At 43.2% G+C, this 22,962-nt stretch overlaps 1 protein-coding gene across 5 annotated transcripts; it reads left to right on the forward strand.

The window, feature by feature from the left end:
• Positions 1-1,189: 1,189 nt before the first annotated feature.
• LOC143767973 (uncharacterized) lies at positions 1,190-22,898 on the forward strand. 5 transcript variants are annotated; one of them, XM_077256564.1, is made up of 8 exons: positions 1,190-1,280; positions 15,995-16,144; positions 16,274-16,453; positions 16,537-16,660; positions 16,744-16,841; positions 17,366-17,456; positions 19,618-19,775; positions 22,596-22,898. In XM_077256564.1, exons 1-8 carry the CDS (start codon positions 1,254-1,256, stop codon positions 22,644-22,646), a joined length of 879 nt encoding a protein of 292 aa, XP_077112679.1. In that variant the 5' UTR covers positions 1,190-1,253; the 3' UTR covers positions 22,647-22,898. The 5 variants fall into 5 exon arrangements, with proteins under 5 accessions (XP_077112679.1, XP_077112676.1, XP_077112675.1 ...); XM_077256561.1 differs by lacking the exon at positions 1,190-1,280 and adding an exon at positions 1,342-1,445 and having other exon boundaries at positions 16,744-16,856; XM_077256560.1 differs by lacking the exon at positions 1,190-1,280 and adding an exon at positions 1,502-1,610 and having other exon boundaries at positions 16,744-16,856.
• The last annotated feature ends 64 nt before the right edge of the window (positions 22,899-22,962 follow it).

The raw sequence follows: 22,962 nt of genomic DNA on the forward strand, positions 1-22,962 counted from the left end.
ACTAATTCCTGAGTCACTTATTTATCTCCTTAATTTCCCTTTGCCTCTGGCATGGCACGTGGTACAGTCAGTATTTCCGAGAATATCACCTTGGAGGTCCTTGCTTTATGGACCTTCCACCTACCTCTTTGTCATTTGTGCCAATGTGCACCATGACCGCTGGGTCCTCACCAGCCCCTCCCAGTAATCTGTCCACCCGATCAGCGATGTGTCGGACTCGAGCGCCAGGTAGGCAGCACACTGTTCAACGATCTGTCTTTGTGACAGATTGCCCTATCTGTTCCCCTAATAATTGAGTCCCCCACTACCAGCACCTGTCTGGCCTGCCCTGCTCTCCTATTCCCCCCCCCCTTACTGGAGAAGACACTCCTCTGGCTTTCAGAGGACATGCCTGGCAGCCACAGTGCTACCCCTGTACTGGCACCCCCCTCATCTGCCGACTTAGCAAACATATTGGGGTGTGCCAGATCAGGACTAGCCTCCCTGGCACTCTTCCCTCTACCCGGCCTTCTGTCACCCAGCTTGCTGCTCCACTGTCCTGCAGCTCCATCCTACCATCCCCCCCCTCATCTATCCCATTGAGCTCAGTGAGCAGAAGACTCCTTTCCATATTGTCTATGGATCTCAGTGTTGCCAGCTGCACATTTAGATCCAGAATCTGGGCTTCCAAATGCACAACGTGCTCACATCTCGCACAGCAGTATGCACCCTCGCCCGGCTGATCAAGGATTGCATACATGTGGCCAGATGTGCCCTGGATGGCATTAACAATAGTGGAGCACATTTCCTAATGGGGATTGCACCAGACAGAAGCGTTAAGTAAAAAGAAATTTAGAATATTAATAAAATGCAAAAAGCAATTCAGTAATTCCTCCCTTGGAAACTCCCTGAATCCAAAGTCACTAAATCACAAGACACACATTTACTTCAGATCGCACTTATGCTCCGGACACACTCAGCTCGGTCATACTCGCTAATCCAACCTACAGCTCAATGACTTCTGTACACCTCATACATGCGGCTCCGCTCTGTACACACTGTAAACCCCTCCTGACCCCAAACATTCCCTCATCCAGCACCATGACAACCAGCACAGCAGAGTCCTGCATACACTGAGGCCCTGCCCTGATCATGTGACCCCTGACTCCTCCCCTCCTGTGACCTCATCACAGGTCCTGTGTGCACAGTGCAGCCATACATGTGGCGTGCGGCTCTGCGGGTGGAGGTCGGTGCTGGAGGCTCCATTATTCTCTATGTGGAGTGCTGCTCTGCGGGTGGAGGTCGGTGCGGGAGGCTCCATTATTCTCTATGTGTAGTGCGGCTCTGTGGGTGGAGGTCGGTGCTGGAGGCTCCATTATTCTCTATGTGGAGTGCGGCTCTGCAGGTGGAGGTCGGTGCTGGAGGCCCCATTATTCTCTATGTGGAGTGCGGCTCTGCGGGTGGAGGTCTGTGCGGGAGGCTCCATTATTCTCTATGTGGAGTGCAGCTCTGCGGGTGGAGGTCGGTGCTGGAGGCTCCATTATTCTCTATGTGGAGTGCGGCTCTGCGGGTGGAGGTCGGTGCTGGAGGCTCCATTATTCTCTATGTGGAGTGCGGCTCTGCGGGTGGAGGTCTGTGCGGGAGGCTCCATTATTCTCTATGTGGAGTGCAGCTCTGCGGGTGGAGGTAGGTGCTGGAGGCTCCATTATTCTTTATGTGGAGTGCGGCTCTGCGGGTGGAGGTCTGTGCGGGAGGCTCCATTATTCTTTATGTGGAGTGCGGCTCTGCGGGTGGAGGTCGGTGCTGGAGGCTCCATTATTCTCTTTGTGTAGTGCGGCTCTGCGGGTGGAGGTCGGTGCTGGAGGCTCCATTATTCTCTGTGTAGTGCGCCCCTGCGGGTGGAGGTCGGTGCTGGAGGCTCCATTATTCTCTATGTGGAGGTCGGTGCTGGAGGCTCCATTATTCTCTATGTGGAGTGCGGCTCTGCGGGTGGAGGTCGGTGCTGGAGGCTCCATTATTCTCTTTGTGTAGTGCGGCTCTGCGGGTGGAGGTCGGTGCTGGAGGCTCCATTATTCTCTATGTTATTCTCTCCCGCTCTCTGACCACAACCTTCTTTCATTCTCTATCAAGATCTACCATCCCACTCAGGTCACCCCCACTTTCCACACTTATAGAAACATACAGGCCATTAGCACCCAGAAACTTATGAAGAACTTGCAGTCCTCATTGGCCCCAATCTTCTCCATCTCATGTCCTGATTCTGCTCTGAAGCATTACAATGAAACCCTGCAAAGTGCCCTGGATGAAGCGGCACCTCCTATACATAGAACAACTCGGCACAGACGGCGACAACCGTGGCACACGCTGCAAACACATTTCCTGCAGCGGTGCTCCAGGTGCGCCGAACGTCTGTGGAGAAAATCTAATCTACCTGAAGATTTCATCCATTATATGTTCATGCTGAAAACATACAACTCTGCCCTTCACCTCTCCAAACAAACCTATTTCAACACCCTCATCACCTCGCTGTCCAATAACCCTAAACGTCACTTTGACACTTTCCAGTCCCTACTCAACCCAAGAGAGCAGGCCCCAACCACAGATCTCCGCGCTGACGATCTGGCCAATTACTTCAAAGAAAAAATTGACCACATTTGACAGGAAATCATCTCCCAATCTCTTCATACCATGCACTGTCCTCCCTCCCCCACTGCATCTAGTTCACTCTCTGACTTTGAACCAGTTACAGAAGAAGAAGTAAGCAGGCTCCTTGCATTTTCTCGCTTGACCACTTGCACCAGTGACCCCATTCCGTCACATCTCCTCCAGTCCCTTTCCCCGGCTGTCACCTCTCACCTAACAAAAATATTCAACCTTTCCCTCACTTCAGGTATTTTTCCCTCCTCATTTAAGCATACCATCATACATCCATTACTTAAAAAACCCTCCCTCGACCAAAATTGTGCCGCTAATTATAGACCTGTCTCTAATCTTCCCTTCATCTCTACACTCCTCGAACGTCTGGTCCACTCCCGTCTTACCCGCTATCTCTCAGATAACTCTCTTCTCGACCCTCTTCAATCTGGCTTCCGCTCTTTACACTCTACTGAAACTGCCCTCACTAAAGTCGCTAATGACCTACTAACAGCTAAATCTAATGGTCACTACTCCATGCTAATTCTCTTGGATCTCTCCGCAGCATTTGACACTGTGGATCATCAGCTCCTCCTCACTATGCTCCGCTCCATCGGCCTCAAGGACACCGTTCTCTCTTGGTTCTCCTCCTAGCTCTCTGACCGATCCTTCACTGTATGTTTTGCTGGTTCCTCCTCCTCTCACCTTCCCCTTACTGTTGGGGTTCCTCAAGGATCAGTCCTAGGCCCCCTCCTCTTCTCTTTGTATACTACCCCTATTGGACAAACAATCAGTAGATTTGGTTTCCAGTACCATCTCTATGCTGACGACACCCAATTATACACCTCTTCTCCTGCTTTCACGCCGACCTTCTTAGAAAACACCAGTGATTGTCTTACCGCTGTCTCTAACATCATGTCCTCCCTCTATCTGAAACAGAACCTGTCAAAAACTGAACTCCTCGTGTTCTCTCCCTTTGCCTGACATTGCCATCTCCGTGTGCGGTTCCACCATTACTCCAAAGCAACATGCCCGCTGCTTTGGGGTCATCCTTGATTCCGAGCTTTCATTCACCCACCACATCCAATCACTGGCTCGCTTTTCTTATCTGCATCTCAAAAACATTCCTAGAATTCGCCCTTTTCTTACTTTTGACCCTGCAAAAACTCTTAGGGTATGTGTCCACGTTCAGGATTGCATCAGGATTTGGTCAGGATTTTTCATCAGTTTTTGTAAGCCAAAACCAGGAGTGGAACAATTAGAGGAAAAGTTTAACAGAAACATATGCTCCACTTCTGCATTTATCACCCACTCCTGGTTTTGGCTTACAAATACTGATGAAAAATCCTGACCAAATCCTGATGCAATCCTGAACGTGGACACATACCCTTACTGTCTCACTTATTCATTCTCGTCTGGATTGTTGTAACTCTCTACTAATCGGCCTCCCTCTTACCAAACTCTCCCCGCTCTAATCTGTCCTGAATGCTGCTGCCAGGATCATATTCCTCACCAACCGTTACACCGATGCCTCTACCTTGTGCCAGTCATTACAATGGCTACCCATCCACTCCAGAATCCAGTACAAAACTACTACCCTCATCCACAAAGCACTCCATGGCTCAGCACCACCCTACATCTCCTCTCTGGTCTCAGTCTACCACCCTACCCATGCCCTCCGCTCCGCTAATGACCTCAGGTTGCCATCCTCAATAATCAGATCCTCCCACTCCCGTCTCCAAGACTTTACACGTGCTGCGCCGATTCTTTGGAATGCACTACCCAGGTTAATACGATTAATCCCCAATTCCCACAGTTTTAAGCGTGCCCTAAAAACTGATTTGTTCAGACTGGCCTACCGCCTCAACGCATTAACCTAACTATCCCTGTGTGGCCTATTAAAAAAAAACAAAAAAAAAAAAACAAAACATAATCAGGTTCCTTGCATCATGTTCTCATACACTTTATGCAGTTAATAGCACTCTGTGTCTGTACTGCTACATACTTAGGCAGTTAACTGGTTCATGCAGCTTTACATGAACACCCGAGCCTTACACTATGGCTGGTCCAAATAACTAAAGCAATTGTTACCATCCACCTCTCGTGTCTCCCCTTTTCCTCATAGGTTGTAAGCTTGCGAGCAGGGCCCCCATTAGGGTTGAGCGACCTTTATTTTTTTAGGGTCGAGTCGGGTTTCGCGAAACCCGACTGTCCTAAAAGTCGATTCGAGTGAAATCGGCCGACCACCGTGAAATGTCGGGGTTCGGCTGAAACCCAATGAAGAATTCTCTCTCTCTCTCTCTCTCTCTCTCTGCAAAAATGGCGCTAAACGCGTCATATGAAACGCGACTTTGGCGCCAATTTCGCGTACCGCGTGGCCGGCCCCATACAGAGGTCAGGTTTCATGAGACGCCGACTTTGCCAAAAGTCGGCGACTTATGAAAATGACCGATCCGTTTCGCTCAACCCTAGCCCTCATTCCTCCTGGTATCTGTTTTGAACTGTGATTTCTGTTATGCTGTAATGTCTATTGTCTGTACAAGTCCCCTCTATAATTTGTAAAGCGCTGCGGAATATGTTGGCGCCATGTAAATAAAAATTATTATTATTATTATGTGGAGTGTGGCTCTGCGGGTGGAGGTCGGTCCTGGAGGCTCCATTATTCTCTATGTGGAGTGTGGCTCTGTGGGTGGAGGTCGATGGAAGGAATTTTTTTTCCCCAATGTGGAGCTTACTGTTTGTCACATGGTTTTTTTTTTGCCTTCCTCTGGATCAACATGTTAGGGCATGTTAGGTTAGGCTCTGGGTTGAACTAGGTGGACTTAGTCTTCCTTCAACCTTAATAACTATGTTTCTATGTTACCCCTGCAGCCAGCAGCATCCACCACGCTGCCCAGTCCAGCACCACGCCAAAAAACTGCTACAGAGGCCACCACTCCCACTCGGCCAAGAAAGCAAAGGTCCAAAACTAATAACAATTCCACCAGGACGAAGACCCGGAGTCCAAAAACCCTGCTAAAATTGGACTCACCACCTCCACCCTCACCTACTAATGTGTCTCTGTTTTCAAATGTGTCACTACCTTCCCCTGTGTCTGTCCCTTCCTGTTTGTCTATCCATTCCCATGATTCCACTGTGTTGTCTACTCCCAATGTGTCTAGTTCCATCTATGATCCAATCCTTTAATTTGTTGCCCCTTCCCCTGTAACGCCTTCATCAACTACCACCCAATCCTCAGCTCCACACCCCCAAGGTCCACCACATCTCACCCTCAGATAGACCCCGATCCTAAACCCAGTTATTTTTTGGTTAAATAAATGTTTATTTTCTTTGCACAATATCAAACATTGCAGGTACATTTAGAATTTACAGGTTTTTTATTATTTAATTCAGCAAATATTGCAGGTACATTTACAATTTACAGGTACATTTAAACAATACAAACGGCGCCAGCACGGGAGTTGAGTATAAGGTTTATTATAATTGGGGCCAAACATATTAATCAAGAAGGGGTTGTCCTATTGGACGCTGCCTGTGGCCCAGCCTAATAGACCTTCGTACATTTCAGGCCCAGACACCATTAGGCATGTAAGTATCGTATAAACAGAATACCAGACAACCACATCATATTTCAAAAATTAGCGTGAAATGACGCCATGGGAGACAAAAAATACCCCACTCTATATAAACATGAAAAAATCGGAGACGACCAGAGTAGCTGGGGTTAAAAAGTAGTAAACTTTATTGCAAAAATGTATCTAAAATTAGTACAAAATATATATCAAAAAGGTAATATAAAAACCAGATGATGGAGCGGATCACACACAGCGCCACCTATACCCCACCAATATCTAATACATAATAAACATCCAGACCAAGTGGTCACGCATATGTGCAAAAAATACAAAGCACAATAAGGGTACAAAAACTCACCAGATATATAGTGGGGAAAGTGGCACCGGATCGCATCCAAGAGCGCCCCAAGGTTTTTATATTACCTTTTTGATATATATTTTGTACTAATTTTAGATACATTTTTGCAATAAAGTTTACTACTTTTTAACCCCAGCTACTCTGGTCGTCTCCGATTTTTTTCATGTAAGTATCGTAGTAACTAGGCCGCCCCATACTATCTAGTACTTTGGGCCGGAGGGCATTCAGCCAAACTCTGTCACACTTTCTTAGGTGCCATGTTTGATTTTGGCAGCATCAAGTGGTTAAACTGCCAGGGCTTCGTTGTAGCCACCCCTGTGCCATCCCTGCAGTGTAAATCTATGTCCTGGGGCCCAAAAGAGTAAAACAAATGTTTAACGTGTCAAAAAAAATATTTTTAGTATCTGTTTTTTTTCCCTGTAATATAGGAAAGCCTAAGGCCAGAAATAAATCCCATAAAACACTGTACATGGAGAATTTGGGATCAGATAATTTCTGTCCGCTGTGTTTGTGCAAAGAAAAAAGCTTGTTGTCATGAAACGTTCCAGGGTTTAATCCTGTCTGCCCTTTTTCCGGGGGGATCATGTCAAGTTAATTTTTCTCTGCCTCTTTCTGGGTTCAGGTTTACTATTTAGCTCCCATACATCCTGCTGGCAGTGTCAGCTATAGTTCTGCCTTCAGCGTGTGAACCTGACTCTGTTAGCTCTTGGTTTGTCCTGCTGTGATCCCTGACTTGCCCCATGTCTGTTAACTCCTTCTGCCTGCCCTTTTTCCAGTGTTTCGGATTTGATTCTTTGGTTTCTGACTTGGCTTGTATTCGGACTCTCTTCTGCCTTCTGACTTTTCTCTTATCCGCTTATGACCGTTGCTGAAACTCCTGGCTTGTTCCTGACCATGTGTATCGCTGATCCCTTTAGTTCTTCTGCCTATTGTTGTTTTTTGACTCTGATTGTTGTACCACTCTCTCGCCACTTGGTGGTGCCTATGCTGCTGCTCTGCAGTGCTTCTCTGTGTATGCAGGCTCATATCCCTCTCAAGCTCCCTTTGGTCACTTTTGAATGTTGGTTGTGCTTTCACACTCGTGGTAGCAAGAGACGAACTCTACAACCCACATAAGTGGCTCAGGTAGTGCAGCTCATCCAGGATTGCACATCAATGTGAGCTGTGGCATGAAGGTTTGCTGTTTCTCTCAGCGTAGTGTCCAGAGGCTGGAGGCGCTACCAGGAGACAGGCCTGTACACCAGGAGATGTGGAAGGGGATCAGCCTTTGTGCAAGGAGGAAAAGGAGGAGCCCTGCCAGAGCCCTGCAAAATGACCTCCAGCAGGCCACAAATGTGCATGTGTCTGCACAAACCGTTATAAACTGACTCCATGAGGATGGTCTGAGTGCCCGATGTCCACAGATGGGGGTTGTGCTCACAGAAAAAAATTCACCGTGTAAAAACTGTAGTTAAAAAAAATTACCTTTAATTACGTCTTAACGAAGTAAGGTGATATTGAGGACCACTACCATCATTTAAAAGATACCAGGAGGCGCCTGTACCCACTAAACTGAACTGTTCCTATCATAGAGCCTGCATAAAATTGCACGATCCCAGGGCATTCATCCCTTAAAGGGACTCTGCCACCTGAATTTGGAGGGAACAATTTTCAGCCATAGGGGTGGGGTTTTCGGGTGTTTGATTCACCCTTTTCTTACACGCTGACTGCATGCTGGCTGCAATATTGGATTGAAGTTCATTCTCTGTCCTCCGTAGTACATGCCTGCACAAGGCAATCATTCCTTAAGGAGTCTAAGGAGACTACTTAGCTGCTGAAGAAATTGCTGTGACCGGCACAATAGCAGGGTTTAGAGTTCAAGCACATAAGGAAACGATACGCCTTCATAGTGTGCTGCATGATACGGTGCATGTTGATCCATGTTGCTATTGTGCCGGTCTTAGCAATTTCTTCAGTCACTATAATTGTGGTATACTGTCCAAACAAACTCTCATTTCAGTATCTCTCCTCCTATTCCTTTCCCCATCCCACAGGTCTGGATAGGGGTAGGAGGGACAGTCGACAGTGATCGGGGGCACCATTGTGCAGGTGTAGGGTGCCAACCTCTGCTGGTAGGTAGGAACAGTTCAGTTTAGTGATAGCTACAAGCACCTCCTGGTATCTTTTAAATGGTGGTAGTGGTCCTTGTTATCACCTTACTGCATTAAGACGTAATTAAAGGTAATTGTTTGAGTACAGTTTTTACACGGTGAATTTCTTTGTTCAATTTTTCTGTACAGGAACAATCTTATTCTAGCTGTGATTTCCTCATGGGTTGTGCTCACAGCCCAACACCGTGCAGGACGATTGGCATTTGCCACAGAACACCAGGATTGGCAAATTTGCCACTGGCGCCCTGTGCTCTTCACAGATGAAAGCAGGTTCACACTGAGCACATGTGACAGACGTGACGGAGTCTGGAGATGCCGTGGAGCGCGATCTGCTCCCTGCAACATCCTTCAGCATGACCGGTTTGGCAGGGGGTCAGTAATGGTGTGCAGTGGCATTTCTTTGGAGGACCACATAACCCTCCATGTGCTCACCAGAGGTAGCCTGACAGCCATTAGGTACCAAGATGAGATCCTCAGACCCTTTGTGAGACCATATGCTGGTGCGGTTGGCCCTTGGTTCCTCCTAATGCAGGACAATGCCAGACCTCATGTGGCTGGAGTGTGTCAGCAGTTCCTGCAAGATGAAGGCATTGAAGCTATGGACTGGCTCGTTCGTTCCCCAGACCTGAATCCGATTGAACACATCTGGGACATCATTTTTCGCGCCATCCACCAACGTCACGTTGCACCACAGACTGTCCTGAAGTTGGCGGATGCTTTAGTCCAGGTCTGGGAGATCCCTCAGGAGACCATCCGCCGCCTCATCAGGTGTATGCCCAGGCTTATATGCAACAACATTCCCTCTGAGTGCGGGGAAAATGAAGGCATGGACAAAGATTACAATAAAAATACTTTATTAATAATTACACAAAAATACTGAGGAAAACAAACAAACAAGGAAAATGTGAATAAAAACAAGCAGACACAGGACAAAACCAATATGATTTTAACCATTTGTGAATATATATAGTATATATTTCGTGCAGCAGCAGGTGTATGGTCTGGGCTAATGAACTAGCTGAAAGGCATACTTGCAAAAATATATGCAGCAAAAATGTTTAAAGCATGCAAAAATGACCTAGACAGCTAAAATAAAAATGACTGCATGAAGAGCATACAAAGAACTCGCTGAGGGGTGAAAGATATCACCACAAGGATATGCTTGTAAGAATATATGCAGTAATGCTGCTTAGGCAAATGTAATGCAAGTAACTAAATGCAGATCTATATACAAGGTAAGTAGCCAAGTGCAAACATGCTAATAGCCCATTGCTAATCTGAAAGCTAATAGGCAAAAGGTACTACACCTATGATTGTGTGACTACATTAAATGTATAGCCACTAACAAAAATCCACAAATGGACTGAATAAACTTACATGATAGTTATATGAGATGTAGTCTGCCTGTGCTGCACCCCGACAGCACTGTTTCGCCACTCAGGCTTCTTCCATAAGGGGGCCAGTGTGCTATGTGTGCGGAGGTGCTCGTTATAAATGGCAAGCAATTTGGCCTCAAGATTGTGAACAGCTGATATTGTATGGCTGCGTGCAAGGTATAATACGGCGCATGCGCCGGATTTTGGACGCTCATGCAAAGTAAGTGGCTTCCAGACCTCCGCTGCCTGGCACGCAAGCGTGGAACGCTCGCATCACCTGTGGGCGGGGCTGTAAGTCACAGAGCGGCCAAATCCGGAGCATGCGCACTAATCCCAGCCTGCAGTTACTACGGGAAGATATCGCTGATGCAGTGGAGCGTAGCTAGTGGGGGGCGTGGTGAAGCCCGGCAGAGTCAGGTAGACAAGACCAATAAAAAACGGGTGTACTCCACTATGTCCACCACTAGTGAGCGAAATATCGCTGATGGAGTGTAACGCAACTAACACGGGGAGTGGTAGAAGCTACCAACCTAAAATGGGCGGGACAAAAAAACACTACGCAGCCGATGACTTAACCTGCATGCCACTACAGACTAAAGATCTATACAGTATGGTGATTAAAAGTCAATTGAACAATGGACACAGAAAGGTTGCAAAAGATATAGAATAATAACATAATCAACTAACCTACATTGGAATATGTCTAATGGCAATATGGAATATAAATAATTAAATTATACCATAAAGTACCCCTGACATACACATGAGACCTATATAACAATGTGTTCTGAACTAATGTGTTTACGATATTGTTACCAAAAACAGAGCAACAGTCTTAAATATGAATAAAAGAACAACAAACATGCAAATTCTATATTACAAAAACATAATGCGTACTCATATTGGACACCCAAGGTTATACGATATAAGTAACAGGGTAAATTTTGATTGAAGATACTCAGCATGGCTGTAAAATCTATATCCCAAAATGCAGTCCAACCTCAACCTTGGAAAAATAGGGTCCAATTACAGTGCACAATCCTAGAACCAATATAGGCAAAAATTAATAATAAAACCACACTAAAAACACACAATTTAAAAGGCTACACAGGATTAATGTACAAAAGAAGCGGAGAGTATACATCGCAATAAGTTTGAAGATAAAGGGCAACTATGCATATAATTGAGTATCATAAGAATGAACTAAAGCCCATTGTCTCATTCAACCCTTGTGGAGCAAGTGTACCTAATTGATATATCCACCTGCTCTCTTTACGTGCCAAAACCCTACCCAAATTACCCCCTCTATCATTAAGAATGACCTGATCAATGGCTTGTATCTTCAGGCCAGTAGGGTTAGAATTATGATACAGCCTAAAATGTTTAGGCAGGGTTTTGAGCTGGTTGATGTCCTCAACACCAGCAGCTTTTTCAATATCGAGGATGTGCTCCCTAGTGCGAACCTTGAGCTCACGTGTAGTGAGCCCAATATACACCTTTTTACACGGGCATTGTGCATGATACACAACGCCCTTAGAACAACAGGTAAGATGTTTTCGTATAGAATATATCCTAGACCCATCATGATTGACAAACGAGACACTCTTGATATGATTTTTACAGGCCTTACATGTCTTGCATGGAAAGAATCCATTGGTGCTCGTTATGGGGCCCCTACTGATGTCTGTCCCCGAATAATGACTGTGGACTAAAAAATCCTTCAAATTACGTGCTCTTCTAGGTGTTATAGCTGGACGGTCAGGGAGGGTCTTTTTAAGGACGGGGTCACTGAGCAAAATACTCCAATGTCTACGGAGGATTGCAGTTAGTTCTGGCCATTGTTTATTATAATTAGTAATGAACCTTGCCTGATTCCTATTGTTTTTATTACGGGATATCTTACTGCCATATAACAATTCCTCTCTTGGAATTTTACACGCCCTATTATATCCTTTCTTAATTTGTCTTTTGCTGTACCCGCGGTCCTGAAAACGTTGTGCTAGTTCAGTTGCTTGAGCCTGAAAGTTATCCTCAGTGGCACATATTTTTTTAACCCTTAAAAACTGCCCAATCGGGATCCCATCGATAGTTGGTTTAAAATGAGCCGACGACGCATGAAGCAAAGTATTTGTGGCAGTTGGTTTTCTGAATATATCAGTAAGAATTCTACCATTGGGGGCCACTGTCATTTTAAGGTCTAGGAAATCCAAAGATCTCCCCCATTTGTATGTTAGTTTAATATTATAATTATTTTGGTTTAACGCATCCATCAGAGATGTTAGCTGCCCAATGCTACCTTCCCAAAAAAACAAAACGTCGTCGATATAACGGCTCCATCCCTGAACCATATCAATTCCAACCAATTGGTCATTTTGAAAGATCTCTTTCTCCCAATAGCCCATAAAAAGATTGGCGTAAGATGGGGCGCAAGTGGCGCCCACGGCTGTTCCCTGCTTTTGAAGAAAAATTGTCTTGTTGAAAATAAAAACATTATGTTCCAAGACAAATGTTAACAATACCAAAATCAACTCAATCAGATTTTTATCCAAATTGCTCTGGTTCAAATAGTATGAGACTGCATTTATACCATCACTATGTTTGATTGATGAATAAAGCGCCTCTACATCCGCTGTAACTAAAACTGCCCCCTCTTCCAAGTATATAGAATCAAGCCTTTGTAAGACCGATGTGGTATCTTTTAAATACGATGGGAGTGTTAGTACAAGCGGTTGTAGATAATAGTCAATAATGGTACAGATTGACTCACATAGACTTTCCTTGCCTGAGACTATCGGTCTCCCAGGCGGATCATTTGGATTCTTGTGCAGTTTGGGCAGAAGATAAAATGTGGCCATTTTAGGTTGTAATTTAGTGATATATTCGAGAAGGCGTTTTGGAATGATCCCTTTATCATATGCTATTTCCAAGATCTTAATTAGTTCCTGTTGGAACTGTACAGAAGGGTTGTAAGTCATTTTTTTATAGCATGATTGAACAGACAAAATTTTGTCTGCTTGCTTCTCATACATCTTAATAGGCCAAATAACTGTGTTTCCACCTTTATCTGCCTGTTTGATGACTACACTTTCAAGATTTTGTAATTGTACTAATGCCAGACGCTCTTCCTTATTTAAATTTGAATACCAACCTGGGCTATTGGGTAAAGCCTCGATATCTTTAGTGACCAATTTCGTGAACACATCCATAGCTGGACATGTACTAAAATTAGGGAAAGTTTTGGATTTGACAATTAAATGAGTGGGAAACTTACCAGCCTCGACTTGGGCATTTTCTTCGAGTAATTCCTCGAGATCCCTCAAGGCTTCTCTTTCCAATTCAGTGGGAAAGAGTAAATCCAAGTCCGTTTTATAATGCATTTTTTGTAAGACTATTTTGCGGGCAAAAAGGTGTAGATCTTTTACCACCGTGAATTTGTCTAATGCAGAGGAAGGAGAGAATGTTAGACCCTTCTCTAACAGTTTAATCTGCGTTTCTGATAATACGTGTTCTGATAGATTGATTACCTTCATGCGGTCAGTAGTCCGTTTAGTCTTCTTTTTAGAGCAGATGTCTGCATATTTGGTGTTCTCCCCGACTCTTGTCCGCATGAAGTAATCATTTGTGCTTTCTGATTCACTACACGAAGCACTGCTCTCAGAACCTGATACTGTCTCTTTAGATGTTGCACCTCCACTAAAGGGTGTTGCTTTAGATCTTTTTTTGGGCATTTGCCACTTGTAGATTTTGTCCGTTTCATAATCTTTAGAGTCCCTTAAGTATTTCTTCAATTTTAATTGACTAATATCATGCTCCCATTTGTCTATATCTTTTTCAATGGATTGCAAATAGCTCTCCAATTTATCAGAGGTAAGGTGCTTTTTTAAACCCTTATGTACATCCTCAATCTCCTTATCAATCAAATCTAGTGACATTGAATTTTTGTCAATGATAATTTTGATGAATTCTAAGGAGCAGGTGGTGGCCGCTTTTTTCCACCTCTGTATCAACTCCACCTCTTCTAAATCAAAAGAAGGGTACACCTGCACACGTAAACCTCTCGGGATGATATTTTGTTCAACATAATTCTCCAAAGCAGTTTTATTCCACCATGTTCTAATTTTTCTATGTACCGCATTTTTATATTGCGTTGTTAAATCTCGATTTTCAGAATTGCCATCCTGTGTAGTAGAAATTCCCTGTTTGAATAGATCGGTAGCCTTGGACCGCCAGGATGTTTCCCTAGCTTTAAGGTCCATCATACGTGACCAGGACAATCTGTTTGAAAACAGCAACGAATATATAAATAACAAGGTCCAAAATATCTTAAATACCTTAAACAAATATATATGCAACAACATTCCCTCTGAGTGCGGGGAAAATGAAGGCATGGACAAAGATTACAATAAAAATACTTTATTAATAATTACACAAAAATACTGAGGAAAACAAACAAACAAGGAAAATGTGAATAAAAACAAGCAGACACAGGACAAAACCAATATGATTTTAACCATTTGTGAATATATATACAGCCCCGCCCACAGGTGACGCGAGCGTTCCACGCTTGCGTGCCAGGCAGCGGAGGTCTGGAAGCCACTTACTTTGCATGAGCGTCCAAAATCCGGCGCATGCGCCGTATTATACCTTGCACGCAGCCATACAATATCAGCTGTTCACAATCTTGAGGCCAAATTGCTTGCCATTTATAACGAGCACCTCCGCACACATAGCACACTGGCCCCCTTATGGAAGAAGCCTGAGTGGCGAAACAGTGCTGTCGGGGTGCAGCACAGGCAGACTACATCTCATATAACTATCATGTAAGTTTATTCAGTCCATTTGTGGATTTTTGTTAGTGGCTATACATTTAATGTAGTCACACAATCATAGGTGTAGTACCTTTTGCCTATTAGCTTTCAGATTAGCAATGGGCTATTAGCATGTTTGCACTTGGCTACTTACCTTGTATATAGATCTGCATTTAGTTACTTGCATTACATTTGCCTAAGCAGCATTACTGCATATATTCTTACAAGCATATCCTTGTGGTGATATCTTTCACCCCTCAGCGAGTTCTTTGTATGCTCTTCATGCAGTCATTTTTATTTTAGCTGTCTAGGTCATTTTTGCATGCTTTAAACATTTTTGCTGCATATATTTTTGCAAGTATGCCTTTCAGCTAGTTCATTAGCCCAGACCATACACCTGCTGCTGCACGTAATATATACTATATATATTCACAAATGGTTAAAATCATATTGGTTTTGTCCTGTGTCTGCTTGTTTTTATTCACATTTTCCTTGTTTGTTTGTTTTCCTCAGTATTTTTGTGTAATTATTAATAAAGTATTTTTATTGTAATCTTTGTCCATGCCTTCATTTTCCCCGCACTCAGAGGGAATGTTGTTGCATATATATTTGTTTAAGGTATTTAAGATATTTTGGACCTTGTTATTTATATTTTTGTATGCCCAGGCTTGTAGAGAGGTCATACAAGCACATGGAGGCAACACACACACAACTGAACATCATTTCCTTGTCTTGAGGCATTTCCACTGAAGTTGGATCAGCCTGTCATTTGATTTTCCACTTTGATTTTGAGTATCATTCCAAATCCAGACCTTCGTGGGATATTTATTTTGATTTACATTGATCATTGTTATGTTTTATTGTTTTCAACACATTTCGCTATGTAATGAATAAAGATTTGCAACTGAAATATTTCATTCAGTGATATCTAGGATATGGTATTTTAGTGTTCCCTTTATTTTTTTTGAGCAGTGTATATAGGTTTTTTTTTTAGTAGATGTAAAGAAGAAAACTAAATACTGTAAAATAATCTCATGTTTCCCTTATCTCCAGTAATTGTATTATTACACAGGATTTTTATGATGTTACATCGGCTCATCTTCTTCTCATTCAGGTCTCTACAATATCAGATCCTCTCAGTGAAGATCTTCTATATAAGAGAATTTTCCTGATTTACCCATCAAAGATGGATATGGACAGATACAAGATGGCGGAGAGGATATTACACCTCACTCTAGAGATCCTCTTCCGGCTTACTGGAGAGGTGAGAGATTCTGATGATGTCACATTACATTATTCTTATCTATGGGAATAACAGATGGACAGAGCTGGAGAGGTGAGGACTCTGGAAATGTCTGTAGTGAGATTTATTAATGTGTCTCTCCATAACCAGGATTACACTGTAGTGAAGAAGACCTCTAGTGAGTGCTGTCAGGACCCTGTGTCTGAGGGATGGGGAAGACTCCTGAGCCCAATCACGGGGCCTCCACCTCACCCCCTGATCCATGAGGACATCAATGACCAGAAGATCCTAGAACTCGCCTACAAGATGATTGAGCTGCTGACTGAAGAGGTGACACTGCTGGGAATGCTGGGACATTATACAGTAACACTATGAAGGGATCGGGGGGATGACGGTATTATTGTATGTGTCAGGTTCCTATAAGGTGTCAGGATGTCGCCGTCTATTTCTCCATGGCGGAGTGGGAGTATTTAGCAGGACACAAAGATGTGTACAAGGACATCATGATGGAGTTTCCCCAGCCCCTCACATCACCAGGTAATAGACAGGACTAAATACACTTGGCCTATAATTATCTGTATGTAAAGAATGAATTCAGTCCATGTATGTGTTTCCTCCAGTTCTATCCAGTAGGAGGACAACACCAGAGAGGTGTCCCCGTCCTCTTCTTCCACAGGACTATAAGCAAGAAGATCCCAATGTTCCTCAGGATCATCAGGTAGATGGAGAGAAGGTATGATGAGATCTCCCCTATGATGAGTAGACGGCTATGAAGGTCTTGGGCTCAGTCTTGTTTTAGCATAGCAGTATAATGCACCCCTATAGTAGTATAATGCACCCCCATAGTAGTTTAATTCAGCGTCATTCTGCAGATTTACAAAAAAAAGGTTTATCCTTACCTGGCTGAGGTCCAGCGGTGTAGTCCACCTGATACAGGCATGTACCATCATATGAGAGTATCAATATACGCCGACAATGTGCCCACTGACATCTGCCAGCTTGTGATCTCCCGCAAGGCAACAGATTTTAACTTGCCGTGCGTCTGACGATGCATGATCAGTTGAGCCGCTGGGGCCCGTAGAGGAGAGGCGGCCTGCTGTGGGCCCCCTCTGCTTGTCAGGCCCTATTCGCCAGTAAGGGCTGTAATGCTCTGATGGCGGAACTGATGGCAGGACTAGAGCTGATCATAGATGTGACTATCTTTTCTCTTCATCTGTCTGTGACTATTACGATGTTTTTCAGGGTGAAGATCTGACCCATACTAATACTACAGAGACATATGTGAGGGGTGATGAGCGGTGTAAAGAGGAGATTCCAACATATGACTACCCAGGTGAGTAGTAAGATAAATGCAGAGAAGTCACAGATTCTTCTCAGTCACCGGCTGTGGCTGCTTTATTGGTTGTATAGCCCAGTCATATGACAATCGTGTGTTCACCATTTTGCCTCTAGACCTCAACATTCTTCTCCATCCAAACTTTGACACATCAGCTGTAAACTGTTATAAAATAATGTATTTGAATGTCTAATATTTCTTCTTGAAACTGATGTGACATCTACCATTGGCTCTTATAAGAGTTTCCCTTGGAAGAGCCACTGAGCCCCATACTCTAATTACCCCAGAGAGGTTTCTCCACTAGTTACTCATTTATTACTGATGAAGACTGATGAGTTTGATCATTTCAGTAGATGTGTTATTGTCTTTAGTCACAGTTTTTGACTACAGTAGTTACTGCTCAAATCCTTTGACTTAACCACTTCCCGCAGTTCTTTTCTGTTCCTAATCAGAACCCAATTTTTCGAACCTGATGTGTGTCACTTTGTGGTGATCACTTTGGAATTTTTCACAAAGGATAATAGGAAACAAATGGACCTTACAAATTATTTTCCAACTTCTCTTGAATCTGACAATACTCTATATACAGTTGTACACTACTGTCTGGGCACATGGCAGGGTTAAGAAGCTATTTAGCTATTTGACTGCAGCTCTTGCAGAAATAGTTTGTAGACTCGATGCATTGTGGGCACTGTTCGTGGTCACCTGGAAGCTCAAAAGATGGCCACCATGAGCAGACTTGGCGCTATCTACTCCATTTTACAGATCCCATCCCATGCCTTGTTCATCATACTTTAAAAAACCCTTCTACATGGGTCTGTACATAGACAGAGACCCCCTAAGCTTTGGCCATGGTGTTACCTTCTGTTATGTGATGTGAGACGTAGCAAGAATTGTCAGGTAACCGGGTCAGTACCAGGAAAGCAGAGAAAATTCAAAATCAGAAGACACAAGAGTAGTCAGTAAGCGAGCCGAGATCACAACAGAATACAAATATACAAGCCGGGAGCTGAGCACAGAGGAATTAACCAGAGAAGAAGGCTGTATCTGACAGCTTCCAGCAATATGCTTCGAGCTTTGGTAGGGTGTGGTGCTTTCCAACTGGCTGGAGCAGGGAACTGGACAACACAAACCCATACTGCCAGACTGGATTGTACTAAAAATCCCAGGCACCCTAATCTTAGTGGCAGGACAGAGCCTGCATCGCCCAGAGCTTCTGGATTCGATGTCTCCTCCATTACCAGTGCCACCTGTAGCATGAATAAGGTTGTGCCTGGTAACAGAACCATACATCACAGGAGCAGACCTCCGTGGAGATAGGACATACCATATGCAGAAGCCCTAATATGAGAAAATGGCAGAAAACCAGAACAGTAGGAATCCCCATAAATTGGCTTAATTTTGGAAATTATAACCCTCAGGGGATTAATGTATTGGAGTAGTGACTATGTTGACCCCAGAGCCACTTTCCATAAATTAGCACGCAGTGGATGTTGGAGAGTGAAAATTGCAAATATGCCATTTTATTACCCAACACAGTGCCCAGATTGTGTTCCAGGAGACACACATTGTAAATTAAGTGGGCTCTTATCACTGTAGTAATGCCAAATACATTATTATTTATTATCATTATTAATTTTTATAGCGCCATTTATTCCATGGCGCTTTACACGTGCTTTATACATGGATGCTAAATGTGGTTTGGGCACACTGCAAGGCTCAGAAGCGAGGGGAAAATTTGACTTTGGGAGAGCAGATATTGCTGGTTTGGTGTGTGGAAGCCATAGTGCTTTTCAAGAGCCTTTGAGCCACTTGTAATGTAGAAACCTGTTTTTCACTGACAGATGATGGACCTGAGTAGGGATTTGTTTTTTTTGTGTGATGAATAGAAGGTTTATTGGTATAATTTTCCTCAACATAACATTGTTTGGTGACTGTCCATTCTGCCTTCGAAATATAGAGTAAACAAACAGTTGAACACCATGCTCTACTGGTTCATCCTATGAAGTTTTCTATTAGACTGTGAGCTGTCTTGTCTTAGTGAATAATTATGTATTCAACATAACTTGTCATGTTGTGGACAGTTTACTTACAAATGTTAAAATATGTAAAATTCAAGGATTTTTTATGAAAACTAATTGGTTTTATTTTGTAACAGATGACTGCACCAGGCGATCCGAGGGGCAGCTGACATCTTCAGTTTTTAAATCAGATAATCTTGAGATCCCACAGGATACAATTGAAGTGAATGCCATTACTCCAGATATACCATCATCCCTTCACAGCAAAGATCTATCGTCTGATCTTCTGAAACAGGTCCTGTCTTCTGATTCATTATCGACTACTAAGGAAAATCAAAGTCACAAAATAAGCATTAAAAAACAAATTGGTCCTGAAGTAAATAAGCCAGTTTTACTTTTAGAATATGGAAATCGTTTTCCCCTCAAAGAATCTTTTCTTAAGCATCAAAAAATTCACACAGCAGAGAATAGATTTTCTTGTTCCAAGTGTGGGAGATGTTTTAACCAGAAGTGGAATCTTGTTATACACCAAAGAACTCACACAGTGGAGAAGCCTTTTTCCTGTTCAGAATGTGGGAAATGTTTTAAACAGAAATCAGGTTTGGTTGATCACCAGAGATCTCACACAGGTGAAAAGCCTTTTTCATGTTCAGAATGTGGGAAATGTTTTAACTTGAAAGCTCATCTTGATAGCCACCAGAGAATCCACACAGGGGAGAAGCCTTTTTCCTGTTCAGAATGTGGGAAATGTTTTAATCAGAAAGGGACTCTTGATAGCCACCAGAGAATCCACACAGGGGAGAAGCCTTTTTCCTGTTCAGAATGTGGGAAATGTTTTAATAAGAAAGCTCATCTTGATAGCCACCAGAGAATCCACACAGGGGAGAAGCCTTTTTCCTGTTCAGAATGTGGGAAATGTTTTAATCAGAAAGCGCATCTTGATAGCCACCAGAGAATCCACACAGGGGAGAAGCCTTTTTCCTGTTCAGAATGTGGGAAATGTTTTAATCGGAAAGCGAATCTTTATAGCCACCAGAGAACCCACACACAGGAGAAGCCTTTTTCCTGTTCAGAATGTGGGAAATGTTTTAACCGGAAAGCGAATCTTTATAGCCACCAGAGAACCCACACACAGGAGAAGCCTTTTTCCTGTTCAGAATGTGGGAAATGTTTTAACCACAAATCAGAATTGGTTAAGCACCAGAGAATCCACACAGGGGAGAAGCCTTTTTCCTGTTCAGAATGTGGGAAATGTTTTAATCGGAAAGCGAATCTTTATAGCCACCAGAGAACCCACACACAGGAGAAGCCTTTTTCCTGTTCAGAATGTGGGAAATGTTTTAACCGGAAAGCGAATCTTTATAGCCACCAGAGAACCCACACACAGGAGAAGCCTTTTTCCTGTTCAGAATGTGGGAAATGTTTTAACCACAAATCAGAATTGGTTAAGCACCAGAGAATCCACACAGGGGAGAAGCCTTTTTCCTGTTCAGAATGTGGGAAATGTTTTAACCACAAATCAGAATTGGCTAAGCACCAGAGAATCCACACAGGGGAGAAGCCTTTTTCCTGTTCAGAATGTGGGAAATGTTTTAATCAGAAATCAGGTTTGGTTGATCACCAGAGAATCCACACAGGTGAAAAGCCTTTTTCATGTTCAGAATGTGGGAAATGTTTTAGTCATAAAGCGAATCTTTATAGCCACCAGAGAATCCACACAGGGGAGAAGCCTTTTTCCTGTTCAGAATGTGGGAAATGTTTTAATAAGAAAGCGCATCTTGATAGCCACCAGAGAGTCCACACAGGGAAGAAGCCTTTTTCCTGTTCAGAATGTGGTAAATGTTTTAGTCATAAAGCGAATCTTTATAGCCACCAGAGAATCCACACAGGGGAGAAGCCTTTTTCCTGTTCAGAATGTGGGAAATGTTTTAATAAGAAAGCGCATCTTGATAGCCACCAGAGAATCCACACAGGGAAGAAGCCTTTTTCCTGCTCAGAATGTGGGAAATGTTTTAACTACAAATCAGAATTGGTTAAGCACCAGAGATCTCACACAGGAGAGAAGCCTTTTTCATGTTCAGAATGTGGGAAATGTTTTAATCATAAAACGAATCTTGATAGCCACCAGAGAATCCACACAGGGGAGAAGCCTTTTTCCTGTTCAGAATGTGGGAAATGTTTTAATAAGAAAGCGAATCTTGATAGCCACCAGAGAATCCACACAGGGGAGAAGCCTTTTTCCTGCTCAGAATGTGGGAAATGTTTTAATAAGAAAGCGAATCTTGATAGCCACCAAAGAATTCACACAGGGAAGAAGCCTTTTTCCTGTTCCTAATGTGAGAAATGTTTTACATGGAATTCAACTCTTTAATAAACATCAGAGAAGTTGCACAGGGGAGAAGCCCTAATCATGTTCAGAATGTTGGAAATATTTAACCAAAAATTGTAACGTCTTAAAACAGTGGTCTTACTACTAGGACAACATCTTGTCATTCCTTATATTTTGCCTCGTTAAAACAAAAATACTCACACACAGCTCCCTTGCCAGTGCCAATTCAGCGGTGTCAGGATTCATGTGAGGCTGTTACAGTACACAAGCCCTGCGCCCAATCAGTGCCAGCTTCACTGTCCCCGCCTTCGGAAGTATTGAATATAAACAGGAAACCAGAGCTTTGGCTGCTCTCTACTTCCTCCTATTGTTTGATTTGAAGTTGGGGACAGTGACATCAGGGCTGATTGGCCACAGGGCTCGCATGACGTGACAAACTCGCATGAGCTTTATGAACGCAAGTGCTGACACTGCTGGAACTGCATCGGCATGGAACGTTTGAATAATTATTTTTATTTTAACAGGATCAAACATAAGGCTTGAGAAGGGATTGTCCAAGTAGAGAACAACCCTTTTAAACATAAAAAAAATCACACACAGTGAGAAGTCATTATCATATCTAGAGTGTAAAGAATGAATTACTTAAATTGTATTTTGTTGACTGTCAAAAATAGCTCTGACCTGGAGAAAATTATATACAATGAGGAAAATAACTATTGGATACTATACAGATTTTGCAAATTTTTCCAGATACAAAAAATGAAGTCTGTAATTTTTTTTTTGTAGGTACACTTCAACTGTAAGATACAGAAGCTAAAAATAAAAGCCAGGAAATAACATTGTATGATTTTTGCATAATTAAATTTCATTTTATTGCATGAAATACCGTATTTTTCAGACTATAAGACGCACCGGACCATAAGACTCACCTAGGTTATATAGGAGGAAATTAGGGAAATAAAAACTGAAGCAAAAAATGTGGTAAAATTGTACTTTAATATCTCCTACATCCTGATACACATTGTCACGATAATGTGTACATGCCATGTTTGAGTCTGCCTAGCTTTACAAGACACAAGCTGTGAGCAATTCCGACCCCCCCCCCCTCTTTTCTTTGCTGGTTGCGTGTGTGTGTGTGTGTGTGTGTGTGTGT

The sequence above is a fragment of the Ranitomeya variabilis genome, chromosome 4, assembly GCF_051348905.1.
Source record: "Ranitomeya variabilis isolate aRanVar5 chromosome 4, aRanVar5.hap1, whole genome shotgun sequence".
NCBI classification, from domain to species: domain Eukaryota; kingdom Metazoa; phylum Chordata; class Amphibia; order Anura; family Dendrobatidae; genus Ranitomeya; species Ranitomeya variabilis.